The sequence below is a fragment of the Neolamprologus multifasciatus genome, chromosome 6 (assembly GCF_963576455.1).
Source record: "Neolamprologus multifasciatus chromosome 6, fNeoMul1.2, whole genome shotgun sequence".
NCBI lineage: Eukaryota > Metazoa > Chordata > Actinopteri > Cichliformes > Cichlidae > Neolamprologus > Neolamprologus multifasciatus.
In genome coordinates, this window is record NC_140444.1 from 20,267,616 (window position 1) to 20,290,214 (window position 22,599).

The 22,599-nt window shown below is 39.6% G+C and overlaps 1 protein-coding gene across 2 annotated transcripts; it reads right to left on the reverse strand.

Moving 5' to 3' along the window:
• Positions 1 to 1,246: 1,246 nt before the first annotated feature.
• On the reverse strand, positions 1,247 to 19,507 carry ankrd49 (ankyrin repeat domain 49). Of its 2 annotated transcripts, none has more exons than XM_085163329.1 (4): positions 19,187 to 19,507; positions 16,487 to 16,708; positions 4,353 to 12,406; positions 1,247 to 3,742 (listed from the first exon to the last, which is right to left on the reverse strand). In XM_085163329.1, exons 2-3 carry the CDS (start codon positions 16,697 to 16,699, stop codon positions 11,930 to 11,932), a joined length of 690 nt encoding a protein of 229 aa, XP_085019455.1. In that variant the 5' UTR covers positions 16,700 to 16,708; positions 19,187 to 19,507; the 3' UTR covers positions 1,247 to 3,742; positions 4,353 to 11,929. The 2 variants fall into 2 exon arrangements, with proteins under 2 accessions (XP_085019455.1, XP_085019454.1); XM_085163328.1 differs by having other exon boundaries at positions 16,487 to 16,705; positions 19,187 to 19,505.
• Between the last annotated feature and the right edge of the window lie 3,092 nt (positions 19,508 to 22,599).

Consider the following 22,599-nt stretch of genomic DNA (forward strand, 5'->3'; position numbering starts at 1 on the left):
GCAACACGCAGCAACACTACACTTGAGCGGGAGGAGGGAGGTATGGGGTCTTAACACACCCCCGTTCTCTACTAGCCATCAGGGCGGGGGGGCTGGGAAGAGATGCTGGCTGTCCGATTGGCCTCCCTGCTGCTGCGGAGCCTGGGGCGGTCTGCTTGCCTCCACCCCAGAGGGAAGGGTAACATCTCTTGGGTCTGGGTGCCGTTTCCCCCTCTGGGGGCGAGGATACCTGGACCCGGGGTATAGAGTATGTTTGGGGAGTGTGATTGTGTGTACATGTCCATTTACGTTTATTCCTACGTTGGGTGAGTGCTGAGTGTTTGTATATGTGTGCATGAGGGTGGGAATGCATGTCTGTGTCTGTGTGTGCCTGTTTGTCTGTGTCTATATGTCAGGTCGGGTCTTAGACTCCACCTCTCTGGGAACTCCCAGGCCCTCCAAGTGTGGAGGCCTATCTCCCCTCACCACACTCCCTGCCGGTGACTGATGCCCTCAGGGGTCGGTGCATTGTTGGTTCTTGGTGTCCGGGGCTGGGCGCTCAGGTATGTACCAGCTCACTCCCGGTGGCTACTTGGCGGGGCCTGGCGCCTGTTGCTTGGTCAGGCCTCTTCCGGGGCGCGGGGGGCCCTCGGACCTCCGGCCTCTGTGCCTGCGGCTCGGTTCACTCTGGCACAGCTGGCTGCCGGCGGAGCCGGCGGGCACGTCGGTGCAGCCCCCTCTAGCTTCTGCCCGGTGGCTACTGGGTGACCCCTCGTCTGGGGATCCTCAGCCCTTCCCATGAAGGTGGCACGGATGCCCCTCCGGTGGTCCTCCTTGGGCTCTTGCACTCTGGGGCCTCTGGATGTCTGGGGCCTGGATCTCCTCCATGCCTGCTTCATGCCCTGGGGGGACAGGGCTATGGCTCTCTACATCCTCTTGCAGACCATTACATGGGGAAACCATTTGAATACAAGCGCGCCGATCCACACAGGTGTGCACACGGGTGTCCACTGTTCATAGACTTAAATCACACCTTTCTTGGCTGCTACTTCAAAGCACATTGTGCGCTGTCTGTCCTGCGTGCTGCACAACAACATTCAATATTTAGTATTTACTGCTGTTTACACTTAGCTGGATTAATGCGATGGTGTTGTTTAGTATGTTGCTTTGTTTTGTTTTTTTTGCTTGTTTTCTATTCTTTTTCTCTCAACAGGTGATCCCGGAGATATTTTTTTCCCCCTTTTCTCACTGTCCCTCTCCCCTTCTATTTTTCTTTTCCTTCCTCTTTCTTTCTCCCTTTCCTATCCCTCACTCATGTCTGTCCCGTCTGTAACAACTGAAAATAAAATAAAATAAATAATAAAAACAAAGGTCGATCAAATGGACCAATACGGCAATGCCATGATGATCCATTTGGCAAAATAAATCCATTGGGTATCCTTGTTGGTCTTCAGACAACAATTCTGACGGCTAAAGAACCAAATGGGACAGGCGAAAAAAAAAAAAGAAAAAAAGAAAATCATCTGTTGAATTTGTACAATTCCAGCTTTTATCGAAAAGATAAAACTCCTCGTGAACCAAAATGTGTCGGTGCAAAACACGTTCAGTCCACGTCAGGCTGGATGTTTCTGCGGTGGGAGGAAGTAAGTCAATAAGTAAATAAACTTCCTAAAATTGGTTTAAAATGGTTCCTAAAATTCATCCAACACACTCAAAACAACAGAACAGCCCATCTTCCAAAACAGTCCATGAGATCAGCACTTTCCAAAAAAGTTGACTGGTCCCTCTGAGGACTCTGCATTTGTAGCGTTTATCGGGTTATTTATTTATATTTATTTATATTTATTATTTATACCTATTTATACGTTTGTTTGTTTTTTCACAAGAGCTATGACTTAGAGATTTAAACAAAGAAAACAATAAAATACATTTTATTATCTTGTAAACACAATATTTCTTGTTGACCTCAATAACTTTGTTACCCACTTTATATGCTAATAAGCTGAAGATATGATATTGTGAATATTGTTTTGATTTTTTTAAAAATTAGCCATTAGTGACCTGACCATAATTGCAAGCCACAAAAAGAGCAATATTTTCAGAATGAATCCAATCCACTGTGGGGGTTATGTTTGTACAACCATGCACGATGTGGAAAAATAAAATATCAACGAAGCCAGACTTCTAAAGTTAATGAAATTCAAAATGCAAATAATAATAATAAAAACTCATTTTAAAATATTTACTTGAGTAATACAACAGTGAAAGAGGATATGAGAAATAATAATAATAAAAAAGACAAAAAATACACGCTCACAGGTCATCAGGTACACCTTGCTAGTATGAGGTTGGACCCCGTCTTCCTTGAGAACTGACTTAATTCTTCACAGCACAGATTCAACAAAGTGCTGAAAACAATCCTCGGAGATTGTGGATGATGTTGACTGGAAAGTATCTCACAGTTTGCAGATTTGTCAGCTGCAAATCTATGATATGAATTTCCTATTCCACCGCATGCTAAAAATTATCTGTTTGATTGAGATCTGGTGACTGTGGAGAGCATTTTAGTTCAGTGAATTCATTGTTATTTTCATGAAACCAGTTTGAGATTACCGGAACTCTGTGACATCCATTAGAAGATGGATACGCTGTGGTCACAAATTTCCGCTACGACCAGCAACGATACTCAGACTCAACATAAAGACTGAAATGAGCACCATGGACTCTTTTTATTTTTGTATTGGAGCAGATACGAGAATAGAGAGAGGAGCTTATGAGGCTTTCTTTTGTTTAAATACTGTTGAGCATTTCTCGATAATCTTGTGAAGAGATTCCGGCTATTTGTAGAATAATTACTAAACTTTAAAATGATAAATGAATATGTTTCGGACTAATTGTGGAGATTTATGGATGAACGGCAGCTGATTACTGTATTCTGTCCAACCTGCATGTTATAAGAGAGAGCTCCTGCTTTTCCACGTGCAGCTCACAGAGAGAGAAATGTTCCTGCAATGATAAAAAGCTGTTTATGTGAAATGCCACAAATGACCTTTGAAATTAAAAAGCTAAAACTGGGGTGAGTGTTTTAGCACAAAATCACCAGCTGCCACGCTGATTAAATGTTAAAACCTTCATTAACCACTTGTCTTGGAAAAGTAAATAATTACATAGATTTATCTCATCAATGTCTCATCATGCGCACACGTTACAGCTGGTACACAGAGTGTCGGTGAGGGTTTTACTGTCACACATCAGAGGTTTCCAAATAGCTTGTCGCAGGATTTAATGCTTAATCTTGTTTTTGATGCACTTCGGGAAATCTACTTTCAGAGAGGAGGTCGCTGTAGGAGTTCAAGCTTTTATGTTTAGAAGGAAGTATGTTTTTTTATTGGAATTTCATTTGGGATGTCTTTGGTTTGAATTTTTATACTCGCTTTTTATCACTTTATCATTATTATTTGTTTGCACTTTGCAACTTTTTATCAATTGCTACACAAAGTGTTAAATCAGTATTTCTGCAAAGTAAAACAAAATCCAGGTCGTCTTATGCAAGCTACAGTCTGTGATGATCAGTTATTCACATGCATTTTATTGGGAACATCTGGCTACCACTTACACGAAAGCAGTAAGAGTGTACTCAGTTTCTCACAGGACTGTATTTTGGCCGTTGTATAATAAAACCACGAAAAACAACCGAGGCTCTGTCTGTTCAAGGCACATGGTGAATTATTCAAGAATGTATTAAAAACCTAAAAAAGACTGTCTAATATGTAGGGAGTCACTGCACCAAACAGTCACAGTTTTGATGAAACTGTTGGTCAAATATGCGTATTTATACATGGAGTACTTGTATAAATGTAAACAGGGGCAAGTTGTAATTATTGTGCTCATGTACTTGTACTCTCGGTCATTGTACTTTACCTCAAACTTTGATTATGAAGTAATCCCACCCATTTCCTAAAGAAGCAAATAAACAACAACATTAAATAATCAGTTTCTCTGGTGAGTTTTTCAAAGTAGCTTTTAGAGCTGCTGAGTTAAAGCCTGTTTAATATGCTGTGGACATTTGCTTTTCATCATGCAGCTTAATCAGGTTGTGTCTAAAAAACTTCAAACAACCCTTTGAGTGACTGAGGAAAATAATTCTTAATCATCAAACCAAATGTCCTCAAACTCAGCATCGGAGAATCCCATAGGTCCTAACAATGACATGGAGTACACAAACAGTGGCTTCAGACACCAGCACAGTGCCCTTTAAAACTTTTAAAACATTTAAAACTTACTGATGTACGTTTTAGTCCCCATAAGAAGATAGTCCCTGATATATTAGTGAAATCAGAGTAAGGTCCCCGCATCATAAGAAAAACCCGGACCACACACACACATCAGTTACTTTATAAAGGCACTAGTTTATGGACTGTCTTGCTATTAAGAAGAAGTGAATCTCTAAAGGAAATGCATGCGGCATTTCAAAATAGCTTTAGTACATCAAGACCTTCAACTAGTTTAATACAAAATGAATCATTCATGCGATTTACAAAAGAAAAATAACCTTCTACCTGCTGGCAACCATGTGCCAACTATACATCTACGTTCCCAGTCCACATAGTGCAAATGCCAAAGGCATAAATCAATTTAAAGCTACTTGTTATTGGCCAATTACAGCATAAGCAATCTTAAACCACTTTACATCAGAATGCTAAAACCCTAGAATACAAAGAAAAACCCAACAATTTGTTTCAAGTAAGCAAATAAAGCAAATATTACAAGAAAAGAAGCCTTTTAGCAGCAGCTTTGGATGCTGAGATACCTGCAGGAAGAGAGGGAGTGAAAGAAGCACAAACTACAGGAGACACAAAACACCACATTACATGTTATGTAGTGGAATATAAATTCACGAGGGGAGGAGAGCAGAGCAGAGTGCCTCCAGCAGAATAGGCTTGATGCATAACTAACTGGTACAGCTCTAAGTACACTGTACCAAAAATGAAAGTTTGACATCTAATGTTAAATGTAGAGAACTGAGAGCTGGTTCCACAGGAGAGGAGCCCGACAGGTGAAAGTGGGGAACCTCTAAGATCTTAGCTGTCTGCTGGGATAATATGATGAGGTCTTTAGAATTAATTTGTGGCTTTTACAGCGTCTATTAAGTTTAGTTTGTTAACAAATCTGTAGCTACCCACTGCCTGGGCATGTTTTTAGTGAGCCTCAGTGACATAGCTGAGATGAACACGATCCAGAAAATGATCCAAAACCACAGATGTGTGTTGCAACACATCTGAGCATTCAACATGCGCAGCTGGTACATTAAAATAAATGAATTTATCATTCACATAAACAAGGAGGCTACTTCCCAAAAAGACACAAAAACTCAGAATTTCCTGTGTGGACTGAGGCAAACAAAAAAGAGGAGAGAAGAGTGAATCATATCTGTATGAGTGTTAACTCATCAGAGATAATAGTACATTCAAAAATAATATGAGCTGAGAATAACAATTTGAAATCAATGCAAAATGCCCGGGATGCACCTGGCATTATGTTTCAACAGTGTTGACTCATTATGTGGTGTCTTATTTTGTGTTTTCTTAGCATCAATGAAGACATATCCAGCATAAATTTACGCAGAAAGAGATACTAATTGATGCATTAGGGGAGGAGGGTTAGGTAAGTATTATGATGACACAGTATAACACTGAAGTTATCTTTTCAAAATAATTCCCTTTTTTCTAAAAAAGAAAAAAAGTCCAAGCATAACCAAAAAAAGAGACCAGTGGTTATACCATGCTGGGTTAAATATACATTTTTTCCAGTCTTGCACTTTGGAGACAGTGCAGGCCACACTCTTTAATGTGCTTCTTTCCAATGGTGAACCACCAGCTACAAGCATGTTCATTTAATTGAGGTGTTAATGAAGTCCAAGTTGCTATGATAGTGTTACAGTCTGGCGGTGGCAGACTGTATTAATTGTGAAGAGTGGACCCAAAATGCAGACACGAAGGAACTTGGACCAAAGCTTGAGTATTAACAAAAAGCAAGCCGTTTAATAAGGCTGGTAAAAAAGGTACAAAGAAAGGGCAAGGCAAACTGAAGTAAACTAACTTCAACCTAAACTGGGAGAACTAAATAAAGAACAAGAAAAACCTAGACATGAAACTTGGAAACGTGACATGGAAACCTTGGCGTGAACAACAGACAACCTGACAAGGAATGAACAGAAACACACAGACTAAATACACACAAGGGTGATTCGGGGAAGTGGAAACACATGGGGAAACAGCTGGCACTAGTCTGACATAACGAGACAAAGGAAGCAAAGCTGACTACACTGTCATAGGACACAGACCTTCAAAATAAAACAGGAAACATGAGACACAGACAAGACAATATAACCTTGACAACATAAGACATGCAGCATGAAACACATAAAGGGCAAAAGGAGACTAAAACACAGGAGTAGAAGACACAAGGGGAATCTAAATAAACAAATGAGCTTAGATAACCTAATGAACTAAAAAAAAGAAATCATAAACATCAAAATAAACTAAAATTCAAAACGCTGGGTCAACAGACCCAGGAACGTGACAGATAGCAACCTTTAGCTTGTCTGTACTTTGAGTCGGGTGTATCTCCTTTTCTGCTTGACAATACTGCATACATATGTTGTGGGTTTTAGGTCAGGTGAGTTAACTGGCACAGTAATAACATGGTCATCAAATCTTTAGTTTGGGCTCTGTGCAGAGGTGATAGGTGCTGCTGGAAAAGGAAATTAGCCTCTCCATAAACCCTATAATCAGATGGCAGCATGAAGTGCTCCTAAATCTTCTGGTAGATGCTGTGTTGAGTTTGGATTTGATAAAACACAATGGACCAACGACCGCAAACAGAAGCAGCTGACATGCCAACCCAAATCATTACAGACTGCAGAAACACACTGGACTTCAAACACATTGGGTTTAGAGTCTCTCCACACCTCACACTGCAGGACCTTCATTTCCTGATGAAATGTAAAATTTACTTTCATCTGCCGACTTTGGAACACTGAGCAACAGTCCACTTCTTTTTCTCCTTAGCCCTGCTTCAGGAGAGACTTGATTAGGAACGTGACCGGGATTGCACTGGTAAACTTGTCATCCCAGCCTTTGCCAAGTCGGCCAATGGGCTGATGGGTGACGCAACTAGCCCCTCCCCTACCTTCCCTTTATGCTAATGCACCTTGTAGAAAAGCATTTAGTGTGGGAGAAGTGTTTGATAAAGATGCACAAACAACAGCGAAAAGATAAGAGAGAAAAAGACACTACAAATCGTTTCCTGAGTACATTTGTGCATGGTGGATCTTGAAACACTGGCACCATCCTCATGAAGCTCTCCAAAGGTCTTGACGTGACCTTTCCTGACAGTTTTCTCAAGGTTGTTGTCATCCCCGCTGCTTCTGTACCTTTTCTTACCACAGTTTTCCCTTCAAGTCAACTTCCCATTAATATACTTTTTTAAAATTCAATTAAAAAAATATTTTTCAACATATTCTAATATTTGTATTTATATTATATTTGCTAAATCTCTAGTCTACATTAACACCAAAAAGGTTTTTGGATGTTACATTTTTTTCCTTTGAGCTTAATTTTCATTTCAGTTTATTTACTGCATACTTGCGTTCAGTGCTAGCTGTTGCTCACACTGTTAGCTGATATTAATTTTATTTGTCAGGTTTGGGAGTAACAGGAAGATACATTTTTGGTTTTGGCAGAGATAAGAATATGGATCTAGTATAATTATATTCTGTGCTTTCTTGAACTGGGCAGCACGGTGGTGCGGGGGTTGCCTCACCACAAAAAGGCTCTGGGTTTGAATCAGTCATCTGGCCTGGACCTTTCTGTGTGGCGTTTGCATAGTCTGTCCCAGTAGTCTGGAATATGAGCGGTTGTCTGTCTTTCTGTGTTGGACCTGGGACAGTCTGGCAACAGGGTGTACTGTGGCTTTTGCCCTCTGATAGCTGGGATAGGATCCAGCCCCTAGCCACAACCCTAATAAGCCAAAGTAGATGGATTTTTTTCTTGAATTCCTATACATATAAAATGTATAATATGCTACTGTATAAGCTGCTGTTTCTTGTCTGTATACAAGAAACTACTGACAGCTGAGGACCAAAAAAGTGTTTGTGTTGTTTAAAGTTTTGTACATTCTGCACAGAGCCCTTGAACAGAAATATCCTCCAATCAGTGAGAAAACTGCACTCAGCTATTCAGACCGTGCAGCACATCAGAATGCAGTCCTTCAAAAACACCCAATATGCTGTTGTAAATGGTGCCTTAATAAAAAGCTTGACCCAACCAGGAGAGAGACAGAGACGTGAATATTGTGTTAAAATGCTCACAACCAACATGCAACAGAGAATTTTTGCTGCTGTGAATTCACAGTATTATAGTTCCGTGACTCATAAATAATCCATATCTCATGACTAAGAAGGACATTGTAGGCACTTACAAAAAAAAAGCTGCAACAAACCTAAACTTTAATCACACCTCCATGGTTTTCCCAGTTTGGCTGTGCTTCAGTCAGATTCCTTTTGAAATTCTCTTTTGAGTCTTTTTGTGGCATTGAGAGTTAAAGTGGTGGGTTTGTCCCACAGAGCAGATCACTTGTCATTGTGTTCAAAGGCGTCAAAGCAGCCAAGGAGTGTAATAAAAACCGGATGATACGTCTGCTTCTGCTATTGTATTTTGTACTTGTGATGCGTTTTAACTCCTGACACAAGAATTTGGTGTCAGCAATGACAGTAATCATTGCTGACAGACTTAAGCTGTCAGTGATAGCTGACAGCTTAAGTCTGTATTGGCTTTTTAACCTTTCTCACAGCTTTGTTATGGTTGTATGTGGTTTAAAAGGAACCCTGACAAGTTACTCTAAATATGTTACAAATTATCTCTACTACATAAAAACATACTTGAGAATAACTAAATTTTTTTTGTTATTCATGAAATCTTTGTTGTTTACTCTTTTGAGTGAAAGAAGCCATCTATGTCCACTGTGAGCGACCATCTTTGAACAGAGGCGGTGGTTTACGACACCAACTCTCTGCCATCTATAATCCAGTTTTGAGTTCCCTCCCCAGACGCCTTAACGCCCACTCATATCCTGGGCCATCTGACCTCAGGAATTCGCATGATAAGGTGGGGCCAGGTTTCACAATGAGCTCACCCGAAACTCTGGCTGATTGGGAACCACACCCAGTTTCACACCTTGGCTCAGGCGATTAGAGGATCATCAGGGGGTCCTTTTGTCCCTCTGTGGGGGGAAACTCCCACTAGGTTTAAATCTGGGACTCTCCACCATTTGACCATAGAACTGAAGAAGCTTCTCGGATGAGAGGTGAAACGTCTTCAAGCAACTTAAAGAAGTCCAGACGCTTTTCTTTGCAAGCTCCTTTGACTTTGTTGTTTAAAATTATTTTGGAGCCGTGGGAGCGGCAATGTTTTTTTCCGCACACAATGCATTCTGGGATGATGACATGTGGTTGTCGGCAGTATAGGTGCTTTCGTTCAGCTAACCTGTTTTGTTTTTTATGGTGTTGCATTGTGATCTGCTATATAAGTTAATTGGTATTAATTAACTTGCCTATTAGTGACCTAGTTACTACTTGGTAGACCAGTGCTATACTGGTCATGGAGGCTAACAAGGGCTGCCCAAAGAACTGGATTAAGACATACGGCTTCAAAGTTTTGGTGCATTGTGTTGCATGGAGACTCTGTAAATATAACGATATTGTAATTTCACTGTATAATAAAAATTAGATTCTATTAATGTTTTTATCATGCTGTTATGTGATACCATGGATAGCTGCTGCCATAAAATTGAGCTCTTTACAACAAACGCTCTCAGTCGCCGTTGCCATTGGCAGGCAGTAGCCCCCATAGACACCAGTAGTTTTCCCTCACTCTCGCGTCCTCGTGTGACGGATTGTTTTTATCTTCATCTAAAGTAAGTACTGGTTGACTATTTTCATCCTCTCTCTCGGTTTGTTCTGGTTCAAACTGTGATGCAGTGCAACCATATGATGTCACTACCCAGAGTGCATTTAGAAGTAAATAACAACAGCGGCCTACTTGTAAATCGGTTATATATAAAATGTGCTTAAAAGGAAAACATTTGGCGTATTTTAATACCACATATATATTATTGAAAGCACATATTTTAACACAAACATGTCTTAATAGCCGGGGTTGATCTGTAAAACCTTGTCACACAAAGTAAGCTATTATTAAAAACTTGAATATTTAGCAGTAACTGAAAAGAAAAATATTCTAGTTGCGACCTATGTTGCACACAGCATGTATAAACTACCTTACTTTAACTGTTGATGCCAGAGGTCAGAGCATAACCAGACTGCTTTGAGCGGACAGGAAGGCCAACAGTAAATCAAATATTAACTCAAAAATTAAACTCACTTTAACTAGACAGCACCAAATCACAATAACAGTTGCTCAGTTTTATCTGGATTTACAAGCTGGAAATTAGAGGTCATCCAGGTCTTTATGTCTTTAAGATGTTCCTGCAGTTTAACTAATTGGTGTGTGTTACCTGACTTCCGACTTCATAGATAAACCTGGGTATCATCTGCAAACCAATAAAAATGCATGCTAATGATATTGCCTAAGGCAGGGGTCCCCAATCCCAGTCCCTGCAGGTTTTAGATCTCACCCTGCATCGCTCAACACACCTGAATCACATGATTAGTCCATTACCAGGCCTCTGGAGAACATCAAGACATGTTGAGAAGGTAATTTATCCATTTAAATTAGCTATGATGGATCAAGGCCACATCTAAAACCTGCAGGGACACCGGCCCTCATGGACTGGGATTGGGGACCCCTGGCCTAAGGGAACCATATATAATGTCAGCAGAATCCTAGAACCCTGTGGACTTCCAATTTACATTAACACATTGGCGTTTATTAGATATGATTCAAATCACAGCAGTGCAGTATCTATGGCATGCTCCAATTTCTATAATAAAATATTGTTAACAGTATCAAACACCGCTACGGGTACGGGTTAGCCATACAAGCACAGACATAAATCCACTGTCAGAGGCCATAAGAAGATCAGTATGAATATTCACTAATAAGCACAAGTTACAACCAACTTATGTGGTAAAGCATCTCTTAAAACATGTCAAACCTTAAAGCAGATGGGCTATAGCTGCAGAAGACCAACCTGGATGCCATCTCTGTCAGCTAAGAACAGGAAATTGAGGCTACACAACAAGTTCACTATAACTGGACAATAGAAAATAAAAAAACATTGCCTGATCTGATAAGTCTCATCCATCCTACCTTTAATCAGTGTTTCAGGCTAGTAGTGGTGTTGTAATGGTGTGGGTTATATTTACTTGGCACATTTTGGGCACCATAGTACCAAGTGAGCATCGTTTGAGTGCCAGAGCCTACTCGAGTAACAAATAAAGTGGCTAATGAGTGTAAAAGTTAGGCCCTACACAAATCCAAAGAAAACCTTTCAAGTTTGAAAAAGACTTTTAGTTAATAGATAGATACTAAAATAACTACTCATATATAATGCTTTGAATTTCTAATATCTAAATGTCACTGAACAATTGGCACTCAGAAATACAGCTTGAATCTTATCACAGCATTTTTTCAGCTCCTCAGAAAACCTGCAATTTCAGGTTTAAGGCAGACCTTTTTCTTTTAACCTGTGGTCTATTGCAGAATAGAAGAGAAGAAACTTTCAATCTAATTGTAAAGATGATGAATTGGAGATTTGACATTCACGTTTATTATGTTGCTTCAAAAGGAAACCTGACCATGAGCAAGACATCAATACTGCTTCAAACACTAGAATGCAAGAGCATTTTAATTAATGTGCAGGATTCCATTTTTATACATTTTTTCAAGTGACAGCTAATGTGAAAGCCTGTGTGGGCCTGTGCTTTTGTTCATGAGATGGGCACCACATTCACATAGTCTTCCACCATCTCAAACATAAAGTGATGGGGCCCACTACGTCGAGCCACCTCTCCGGCAGTCTCCCCGCTGCTGCTGCGGAGCCCCGGCTTCAGATGGCGCTGAGAGAGCAGCAGCTCTAAGGTGTGTCTGGAGTCTGTTTTTGAGAAGCTTGTGTATGAAGCAGCGAGATGTAATGGTGTGAGTCCACCGTTGGTCTGGGCGTTCAGTTCCGCTCCGTGCTGCAGGAGACAACTTGCCACAGAAACGCGGCTCCAGCGGCAAGCGCTGTGAAGGGGAGTCCAGCCGTCGATGGTGCGGGGGTTGACCTTAGAGCCGCCGGCAAGCAAAGCAGAGACTACTTCAATGTGACCGCTGTATGCTGCACGGTGCAGGGGAGTGTAACCATCTTCATCACAGCAATGCACCAGCAAAGGATCAGCAGCTAACAAACTGTGGACTGTGGCAAGCTGAAAGAAAACCGCATAAAGTGATTGAAAGAAAACGTGTCATTTGAGCTGCTTTTTCTCAAATAAAACTGAATTTCTGCAACATTGATCACAAAGTTGTTACCATTTGTGCTTCATGCAAACTATAAATAGTCACATAAGCACCTTCATTTATTTTTTTACTTTGCGGTAAAGGCACCAAAAGCTGTCAAAGGACCTCATGCAGCAGTCTGATTTTTGGACTTTCTGATACCTCTTCAGCAAAGCTTTGGTTTAACCAACAAACTAATACCAATAACGTAGGCTAACAAAGAAAAAAGGTCAAAAGGAACACTCTGCAAACACTTGTCAACTAGTCTCTGAGCAGTAGAGAAACTTTAATGTAAACTGGAAACGTAGACTGTTCACGTTCAAAGTAAAGGTTATGCCTCACCACTGTAACTACAGACAAAAGATTAATTTCTAAACCTTAAGATAAGCATATTTGCAGTTGCCACTTTGATTTACTTCAGTTCCATTTAAATGTTTTTTCACCGTATACCTCTTTTAACTACTGACTTCCAGCAACCGGTTGGCAATACATATTTTTCCTTGCAGCCGGTGGTTATCAGGGAGTTACCAACCTCCTGCTATGCTTGAGTAACTGGGGCCCAAGTCCAACTGCTAAATACAATGCAATGCACAAATTATGATTTAAAGACAGTAATGTCAGACTGAAAATCACCCTGCAGAAGGAAGAATTGCTGTTTAAATTATATTCACACATGCACTGTAGCCCCGGATCAGGCGTCAAAAGATCTTCTCCCTGCCAGCTTCCTTGTACAAAGTCAGTGTATGGTCAAACTGAGAACACAGAAGGCAAAAGTTATTGGAATTTACAGCAAATGAGTGGGTGCTGCGCATCCTGCCTCCTACATGCTCTACCCAGCTACTTAGCTCCAAAGTTAAGCTGACTTTTTCCAGAGGTGAGAACACATCTGATGAAAATCTTCTGCTGTGGGTTACATGTACAAAAAGGAAACTCTGGACAGCTCAGGACTTACTGTCTGGAAACTGCTCAGCTGAATAATCAAGACAAAAATCAAGAAAATTTGTCATGACTCCAAATAACTTTGAATTATTTGGGAATTTATTCCACGCATGAATCTTTTTCAATTATGGTGTGTTGAGGAAAACTGCTGGATGTGACAGTGTTATAATGCACATAATGAACCGTGATTAAATCAGGCTGACGCAAGTTTAATTATCTGCAAGTGTATATTGTTTTTCATTCAGCTTTTGTGCATCTTTTTAGGGAGTTCAGGCTGTATTAAATGCATGGTGTACAAAGTCATGAGATTTTTTATTCCTCGGTGGAACTTCTGCAATTCTTGACATTTAAATATTGAATTTACCACAAGTTTTAGACAGCAGGCTACTCATACAGCTATACTGGTGTATTAGTATATAGTTCTATAATTTTTAATCTGGACGGTCACTTTGTAAACTCTGACTGTGTTTTGTTTTTATTTTTTATATAACTGGGGAAAAGGTATTGATGCCTTCTGAGTTTTAAACTTTGAAATTCAAATATAATCACTGCTGCCTGTGAAATATTTACAACTAATTCACGAGTTCCCATTTGTGGTTAGAGAGCCATGTGTAATTTTAACTAGAAGAAATAATCCTTAAAAGAAAAAAATCAACATTCAAGACTATTTATTTACACTATTTAACCTTCTCAAGTGGAAACAAATTAAAGGATACCACAAACCATCCTGCCTGTGGTCAACGTCTCTGTGGGATTAGAACAAAAATCTGCCAAAATAAAGGATGCATATGATTAAACTGTGCTTTTGTCTTTGTATCTATCCTTAAAGGTGAGGTGTAAAAATAAAGTGAATATACGAAGCTGATTAGTTTTGCCATTCCTCTACCCTCACACTTGGATGATGTCCAGCTTCAGCCAGTAGGAATGCAGTTACTGTCAGAGATGTGTAAAATCTGCAATGCTGAGAAACGCTGAAAAGTTCAAACGTTAAATCTCTTGGTGTGCTGTGTTGCTGGCAGTTTCTTTAGCATTCCCTAATGATATGCCAGAGAAAAATAGAAAAAAGTTAGACAACCACTCGATCATCACAGTCAGATAAAACTTCAGGAATATCAATCTTGTCCAATTAGAAAACAGAAACCATTTTCAATCAGTTTTAAGTGCTTGGGTGCAAATGAAAGCGTTGACAGGTGGACTGCAGAAGCATCAATGACACAATCCCCCCCCAAAAAGAGAGAGGTTTTGCAGGTGGCGTGCACAGACTCCTGCTGCCTCCTTCTCCCTACTGACTGCTTTTTTCCTAGTTCATGCTCTTTGCTCGTGTCTTTGTCAGTACCGTAGCAACAGAGGTTACCTGCACCCCATTCAAGTTGCACATGTAGTCCAGCTCCTCCAGGACGCCACATTTCATTACCAGCCACACACACTCGTAAAACTGGAGTTTTGTCCTGTAATGACTATTTAAGCAGCTGCTTATTTGCATTTAAAGCCACACACACTGAAACAGCAGAAACGGATCAAAATCAGAGGGACACATTTCATGGGAGAAATGTTTCACTGTCAAATTTGCAAACTTGACAGTAAAACTTAGAGAACATTACATAAAAAATGTCTCTTATGTTTGGTTTTATAATACACGTCTGTGCTTAGTGCCGCTGCTGAGAATATAAGAACATGCCGTGTGGTCTGTCGGGGAAAATATTTGTTTGACAAACATTTGACTTTAATGCAGCGACTTTAATTTGTGTCAATTTTAATTTCCATCCTGAGATGAAGACTCAAAGGTCATGACTGGTTTGAAATTCATAAAGCATCAGCTTATGCTGTGATTTTTTTCCCAGTGTGTGCCCCCAGAACTTTAATTCAAACTTGAATAAATAGTGTCTAGTAATTGACCAAGAAGGATGCTTGGCTGAGAAATTGCAGTAAATAGACATGGCAGTCAGTGTATCCTGAACTAAAATTTAGGGGAGACATCAGCAACAGCAAAGACCGGCGGCTCTATACCTTCAGTATTCATTTCCCAGTGACCTTTAAAATAAAAAAAACTCATGCTTTAAAATAACTTAGGTTTCTGGAGGCGTAGTTTTACTGTTTTAAAACAGTCAACAAATAGTCAGCAGCAGATGCTACACTGGATAACTCCGTATCTTACAGAGAAAACCAGTGACAAAGAAGGAAAAAGAACAGACTGATCCGCTTGCAGCTGCTGACTACAAAGAGGAAGATGATGGGGAAGAGGGCAGGAGTGTGTGGGGGGAAGCAAAGTGCTGCTTTTAAGATGACAGCAAAGGGAAAAATGTATTTTTGTGGTATTATGTTGAGAACACTGAAAGCTGCTGTCACCATTTTCACGACAAGAAAAAGTCATTTGCAGAAGAAGCTGTACTGCGACAGCCGTTTAATCTCGGAACAATAATAGTGTTAACTCATTTCCTGGTCACTTCTGAGACTGCAGCGTATTTAAGTGAACTTTGTATAAGTTTGGTATCTTTAGTTAAGTAAAGGTCATCTACAGAGAGTTGGGATCAAAACGGGTAAAATTCATCTTAAACTACCGCAGATTCTGGTCTGTGGCAAAAATATATATATATGTAAAAAAAAACCCTACAGTAGTTGACAAAAGTGAGCTAAACTGCAGCAGCACAAGATGTTCATGTTGATACATGATTGAACTCAAAGTTTAACTATTCAGGCTACAATATAAGAGAGGATATTATCTCCTTCCTTTGGGTTCTACTGTAGTTCACGTGGTGAAGGAAGGAAAACAACTAAACTTTTCTTTTCTTTCTTTCTTTTTTTTTTTTTTTAAACGCTGCAAAAACAAAAATGAAGCCAGAAGGGAATTGGTACCAGTTGGCACCAGGAAAAACTGGCACTTTGTTTCAATAGATTCACACTTTAAATTAGGCAGCCTGTCAGCAATGACAGTAGCTCACTGTAAAACAAGGATGGAAAACATTTTTCCCCATACATAATATAATTTTCACAAATTTCCTTGAAATAATAATAATGATATTATTTTAAAGCTCTACCGCTCACCCCTAATCTGAAAACAAAACTGGACTTACGCGATTGTTTTCTGCCGCCCACAGAATGAGCTCGTTGGGTTCATCTTTGAGAGCTTCCTCCTTTTCCAGATACCACTCCTCACTGTGCTCCCTCTCCTCTGGCTCTTCATCATCGTCCTTACTTCCGGTCCACACGCTGCCAGACCCTCGGGGGATCAGGTGTCCGTGTGTGTCAAGAAGCTCGAGCTGGTTAAAATCTTCTGGAAACTCCATCAGTCGCTGCTTTGGACAGAGAAGACACGTCCAGAGTTTATTAGTTTGTTCCGTTGTGTTAAGGTTGAAGTAGACACAAACACCAGTGAGCCACCCAAAGAACCAATTAATTTCTACCTAGTGTTTGTGTAAGATATGATCGACCAGATCTTTAAAATGTAAGTGTGCAACCGACCTAAAGCCTACTGGCTCATTTATTTCCCCCAGTTCTTTATAGACCGCATTGGATAAAAAATGTCCAGCATCATTAGGATTACAGAAACATATCCAGCTGCCGTGCTCGGGCTACCTCACTGCTGACAAACAGTCATTATAGAAGAATCTGGCATGCACAGATGGTTTCATAATTATTTTTGTTCTGTTGCTTCTCAAATTTGATATTTGCACCTTTAAGAGTAGACAAACAATAAGCCATCACATCTGTTGTTCCTGTCAGATTCTTTCTTAGCTGCAGCACTGACACAATGAGGGAATTAATGAGTAGAAAAATAATTAAAACCTATTTTGGTAACTGGAAAATGTCAAATACAGACCTTTCAAGTTTCTCAAATGTGAGCTGTTATTCCATTATTCCTAGTTTGCAATATCAGAATGGTTAATTGACTGGCAGACTTTACAATAGAAACCATTTTATCATCATTTTTGTTATCATGAGACATTCTCGCATCGGGTTTTTAGCGATTTTTTTTTCCTTTCTCCCTTTTATGTCAGTCTAAATTAAATCTCTTGGATAGGACAAAGCTGACTAATCTCAGTGGTTAAAAAATAATTAACTGAAAAATTACTGAAAATTATAATTGTATCAAAGTAAAAACAATGTTTAATTTTACAAGGTCTGAATCGTAAAGCTTTAAGTGATTGCAGCCTATTAAAATAGGGTTAGGACAATAAACCTGATGAGTTTGGGTGACTCAGGATGTTAGAGCACAACCCTGGTTTGACAGTGTAACTGTTGTTGGTGGACTCTCAGTGCAGAATACTGTAAATGTCAGAACAAAAACAAACATGCTCCTGTTCAGGGGGCTTCTCTTCAGGCTTTGATGTTGGGAACTCATCCTGGGAAACTTCTGTTTGGTCACCCGGTTGTAGCGTGAGGCTCCACTCTCATCATTAGTGACACTCAGGATTGAGGAGAGAGAAAGGGATTTTCAGAAAACTGCACTGGAAACGGTCCAGAGGTGCAGAAAAAGGCGACTTTAAGAGGCATCAGGTGTGTTTTTTTTTGACTCCAAACATTTTTGTTTGGAGCCGTTAAGAAGTGGACTGCAAATCAGACATTCTCCTTCAGAATTTTCTGGTAGAAAGCAGAATTCATAGTTGCATCAGTTACGACAAGTCATCCTGATCCTGAAGCCGCAAAGCAGCCCCAGAACATTACACTACCACCACCATGCTTGACTGTTGCTACGATGCACTTTTTATGAAACTTTTGACTCAGCCCATAGAATATTTCCCCAAAAGTCTAAGGCATCATCAAGATGTTTTTGGGCGAATGTGAGACAAGTCATCGTGTTCCTTTTGGTCAGCAGTGGTTTTTGCCTGTTTGTTGTTTTGCAACCTCCTGGATAAGTCGTTGATGTGTTCTTGGAGGAATTTTGGTAAGCTGGCCTCTCCTGGAAAAGTTCAGTGGTGAAGCTGGTCATTTCTAGACAGTACCTCTCACAGCAGTTTGCTGGAGTCCAAAACCTTGGAAATATCTTTGTAATAATTTCCAGACTGATAGATGAGAAATTGTTTCTCAGGAGTTCTCGACTTTCTTTAGATTGTGGCATGATGTGTTGCTTTTAGAGATCTTTAAATCTACTTCACTTTGAAAAAACAGGTCTTATTTACATATTTCCTAATTGAAGAGGTCCAATGGTAACCAGGTCTTTGCATGGCTAGCTTTCCAAAAAAAAAAAAAAAGTGATTAATGGCATTGAATTTGTGACTTAACAAAGTGGGGAATTACATTTTGACAGTGGCCGGTGCGGTTTTTATAACTTTTGCCCTTAATAAATGAAATCACCACTTACATACTGCATTTTGTATTTACTCGGGTTACATTTGTATAGTATTAAAATTTGCTCATCGTTTCACTTGACTGTAAATGTTAAAGAAAAAAAGCCCTGTTAACCTGACTCATGTGCATTAAAAATTTATTATTTTCATCAATGCTTCTTCAGCATTAAGTCTTTATTCATGCTCAAATGTAAATCAAAATAATGTAGGGATTAGAACTGGAGCTGTAATGCAAGTCAATGAAAATAAAACATCTTTGAGGGGTCCTAAATAACCTGACAACTACCCTATTTCTTGAGAAATGGTCACTTAAAAACGAACATGACAACTTTATTAGAAGACCTCCAAAGGTTGATTCTGTTCATCTGAACGGAGCGTTTTCAGTGGGAGAAACGTTTCGTCACTCATCCAAGTGACTATGAGTGAAACAGAGGAGTTGGATTAATTTTACAAGCAGTTCACGACATTTAAATCACACTTACACACCTGAAACTGTTCCGCCAGATGCCGTTGTGATTGTAGGCTGTTCAAACCGTTGTTGACATTCCGCACCGTGACGTATGGTAGCCGTGTTTTGACGTCCACTATCTGTGAAGCAACTCTCTTCAAACACTGCTCACCGACACGAGTGTAACTGCTCTAACTGCTAGCATAGAAAAGCAAAGCGAAGTACGTTTCACCTCGTCCACATAAAAACACGCTGCAGTGAAGACAAGCGGGATATGTAGTTCTTCGCCTAGTTAGCGCAAAGCAGACACGCCATTGAAAGACTCCATTACCCACAAACGCTCGCGGAGGGTTACTTCTTCTTTTATTCGACATCTGGTAGTAAAGCTTTTTTTTAAAAGAACTTTATTTACAAACAACAGTATAACATACAAGGCACCATCATTAATCCGAATATGTAATATCCTCGGTTGAGCATTATAGCAAGAAAGGAAAAAAAAAAACAAAAAAACAATAAACACAAAGCCAAAAGAGTTAGCACAAAAAGAAAGAACAGTCATTGAAGGATTTGAACCAAAGGCAAAAAATAACATGAACAAAAAAGGGCAGTCATGATTATAAAATGAGGAGGTTTCTTTTTTTTTTTTTTTAACATAGATTAAACTCGTTAAATAAAACAACATGTTTATGAGATCTGGTAGTAAAACTGCTGCTTCCGTCTGGCAGAAAAATTGGTGCCGGTGTTATAAATACAGATTTAATAAACAGTTAGTAGTGAACACGGAGGAAGTGTTGAACATACCGATATCGATACTTTTAAACTTAAAAAGGTAGCTAATGTAGGGGAGAGCAGTGTGTCATGATTTATGAGATGAATTATGATTCATTTGGAAATTCTGATCACTAAATCACTTTTAGTTTTAGTTTTCACAATAATTTGCTAATAAAAACAAACCTGCTTTTGATTTATTTTGAAAATATATTTTATGGCAGTCAACTAAAAAAATTATTTTTTTAACACAATTTAGTGGGCTACATACCCAACTTAGAGGATAGAAATAAAGTATTGATCCAGTCGTGCTGGCACTTACCAATATCAGCATTTGTATTTATAGTGTAGAGCAGCGGTCCCCAACCCCCGGGCCTCGGACCGGTACCGGTCCGTGAGTCATTTGGTACAGGCCGCGAGAGTTGAGGCTCAGGTGTGAAATGTATAGTTTTCAGGGTTTCTATCGGTTTTCAGCGTTATTTTGTTATCGATTTTATCGTTTACTCGGTTTTCCTTGGTCTTTTCACGTGTGTTATGAATAAATTTTCTTTTTTTCGGTACCGGTACTAGTTTTATTTTGTTGTATTTATCCGTGACACCTTAAAGGCCGGTCCATAAAAATATTGTCGGGCATAAACCGGTTCGTGGCGCAAAAAAGGTTGGGGACCGCTGGTGTAGAGTGATCGGATTGAGCCTCCTGACATCTTTGTGTGTGTGTGTGTTTTTTTTTAAAAAAGGAGTGAGACTTTCTGGTAATCTTCTAAAGTGATCTTGAACAATAGTTCTCCAGGCTTTCTGAAGGCTTTTGGAAGTTTTTCTTTGGACACTGGCTGCTTTTTCCACTCATTTTCAGTCCAGTCCTTGTACGTGAACTTTTTCATAGGAATGTTTTAACACGGACCTGTGAACCATTCAAACATAAAAATGCACCTGATTAAAGGGGTGAACTGGTGTTGTGTCCAGTAGCGGTTTTTGATACGGGTTGATACGGTTGCCTTGTGGGGGGCGGCATCACGGGGATTGGCAAAAATTATTTTTTTAAAAAATGCTTGTAGCCTACTCATGCTGCCCTGACGTCATCCCAGCGCATATTGGGAATGGGCACCGATTGGTTTTCTATCAGACAGTATGGGGCAAAAATAGCTAAGTCAAGGGCAGCAGCAGAAGAAAATCTAATTGTTCACATTTCCGCAATATATCAACTCCCACCAGACAAGGTCTCGGAGGAGGATAGATTACATCTTAATCTAAACTGGATGAGATTTACCGCCGGAAAGCTGAAGAAGCTTTCGTTCGTTCAAGAAAAAGATGGATAGAGGAGGGAGAGCAGAATTCTGCTTATTTTTTCCACTTAGAAAAACTTAGATCCAAAGCCAATACTATTCATAAATTGAATATAAATGGTACGGTCAGTGATGATGCAAAAATTATCTTTCAATTTTGTTGTAATTTCTACTCAAAGTTGTATGAATCCAATTATAACGCAAAGGTCGCTACCCAATTTATTGACTCTGTAAACAATGTTGAAATGATTAAAAGTGCTGATAGGCTTTTTTGTGACAGTCCAATTACTGAAAAAGAGATATTGACATCTATTGAATTTCTTAAAAACAACAAATCTCCAGGCAGAGATGGGCTGGTGGCTGAATTCTAAAAATCATTTTCTTCTCAGCTTGCACCCTTTTTGTTGCAGGTTTATAATGAAAGTATTGAAACGGGCACTCTTCCTCCCAGCCTTACTCAAGGACTTATTACTTTAATTCCCAAACCTAAGAAGGACCTACTTTTTATAGACAACTGGAGACCAATAAGCCTCCTAAATAATGATTATAAAATATTAGCTCTATTGCTAGCTAGACGTATTAAATATATTTATATAATAGTCTGGTTTTATGACAAACAGGCACATCTCCAATAATATTAGACTCGTCTTGGATATTCTGGACTACTCAGCATTAATATCTGATGACTCATTTATCCTTCTCCTGGACTTCTATAAAGCCTTTGACTCAATTGAGCATGAATTTATATTTCTTACACTTCAGAAATTTGGTTTTGGTGATATCTTCTGCAGAGCTATCAAAACTCTGTATTCCAATACTAATTCTATTAGAATGAAAAATCGTTTTAGTCTTAATCGAGGGGTACGCCAGGGTTGCCCAATTAGCCCTTATCTTTTTTTACTTTGCACCCAAATTCTTGCCTCTCATATTTCGAATAGCACTGTGAAAGGTATAAATATTGCAAAGAGAGAGATTGTCATCAGTCAATTAGCAGATGATACCACAATTTTTCTTAAAAATGCCAGCCAAGTGCCAATTGCTTTACATGTAATAGAGGATTTCTCAAAAGGGTCTGGATTGGTCCTAAACTTAAATAAATGTCAATTATTACCTGTCAACAGTGGCGGTCCTAGCCTGTTAGGCGCCCTGGGCGAACACCCCCTCTGGCGCCCCCCCCCCCCCCCCCCCCACACACACACATACACACATACATATGAAGAGGGAGAGAGTATGCATAGTATGCAAACGGCTACCAAACAGACATCATACTTTGTCATACAATGAGAACAGGACAAATCAACAACTGACACTGACTAATTAATATTATATTATTGTATATATTGTTTGGAGTTTAGTCTGTTACTGTTACTATTTTTACCATTTCTTATTGGAGGAACTGT

Coding starts and splice junctions, on each gene's coding strand:
- ankrd49 (XM_085163329.1), bottom strand. CDS start 16,699: ATGGAGTTTCCAGAAGATTTTAACCAGCTCGAGCTTCTTGACACACAC. Junction 12,407..16,486: donor GGGCGGCAGAAAACAATCGC/GTAAGTCCAGTT, acceptor GTTTTCTTTCAG/CTTGCCACAGTCCACAGTTT.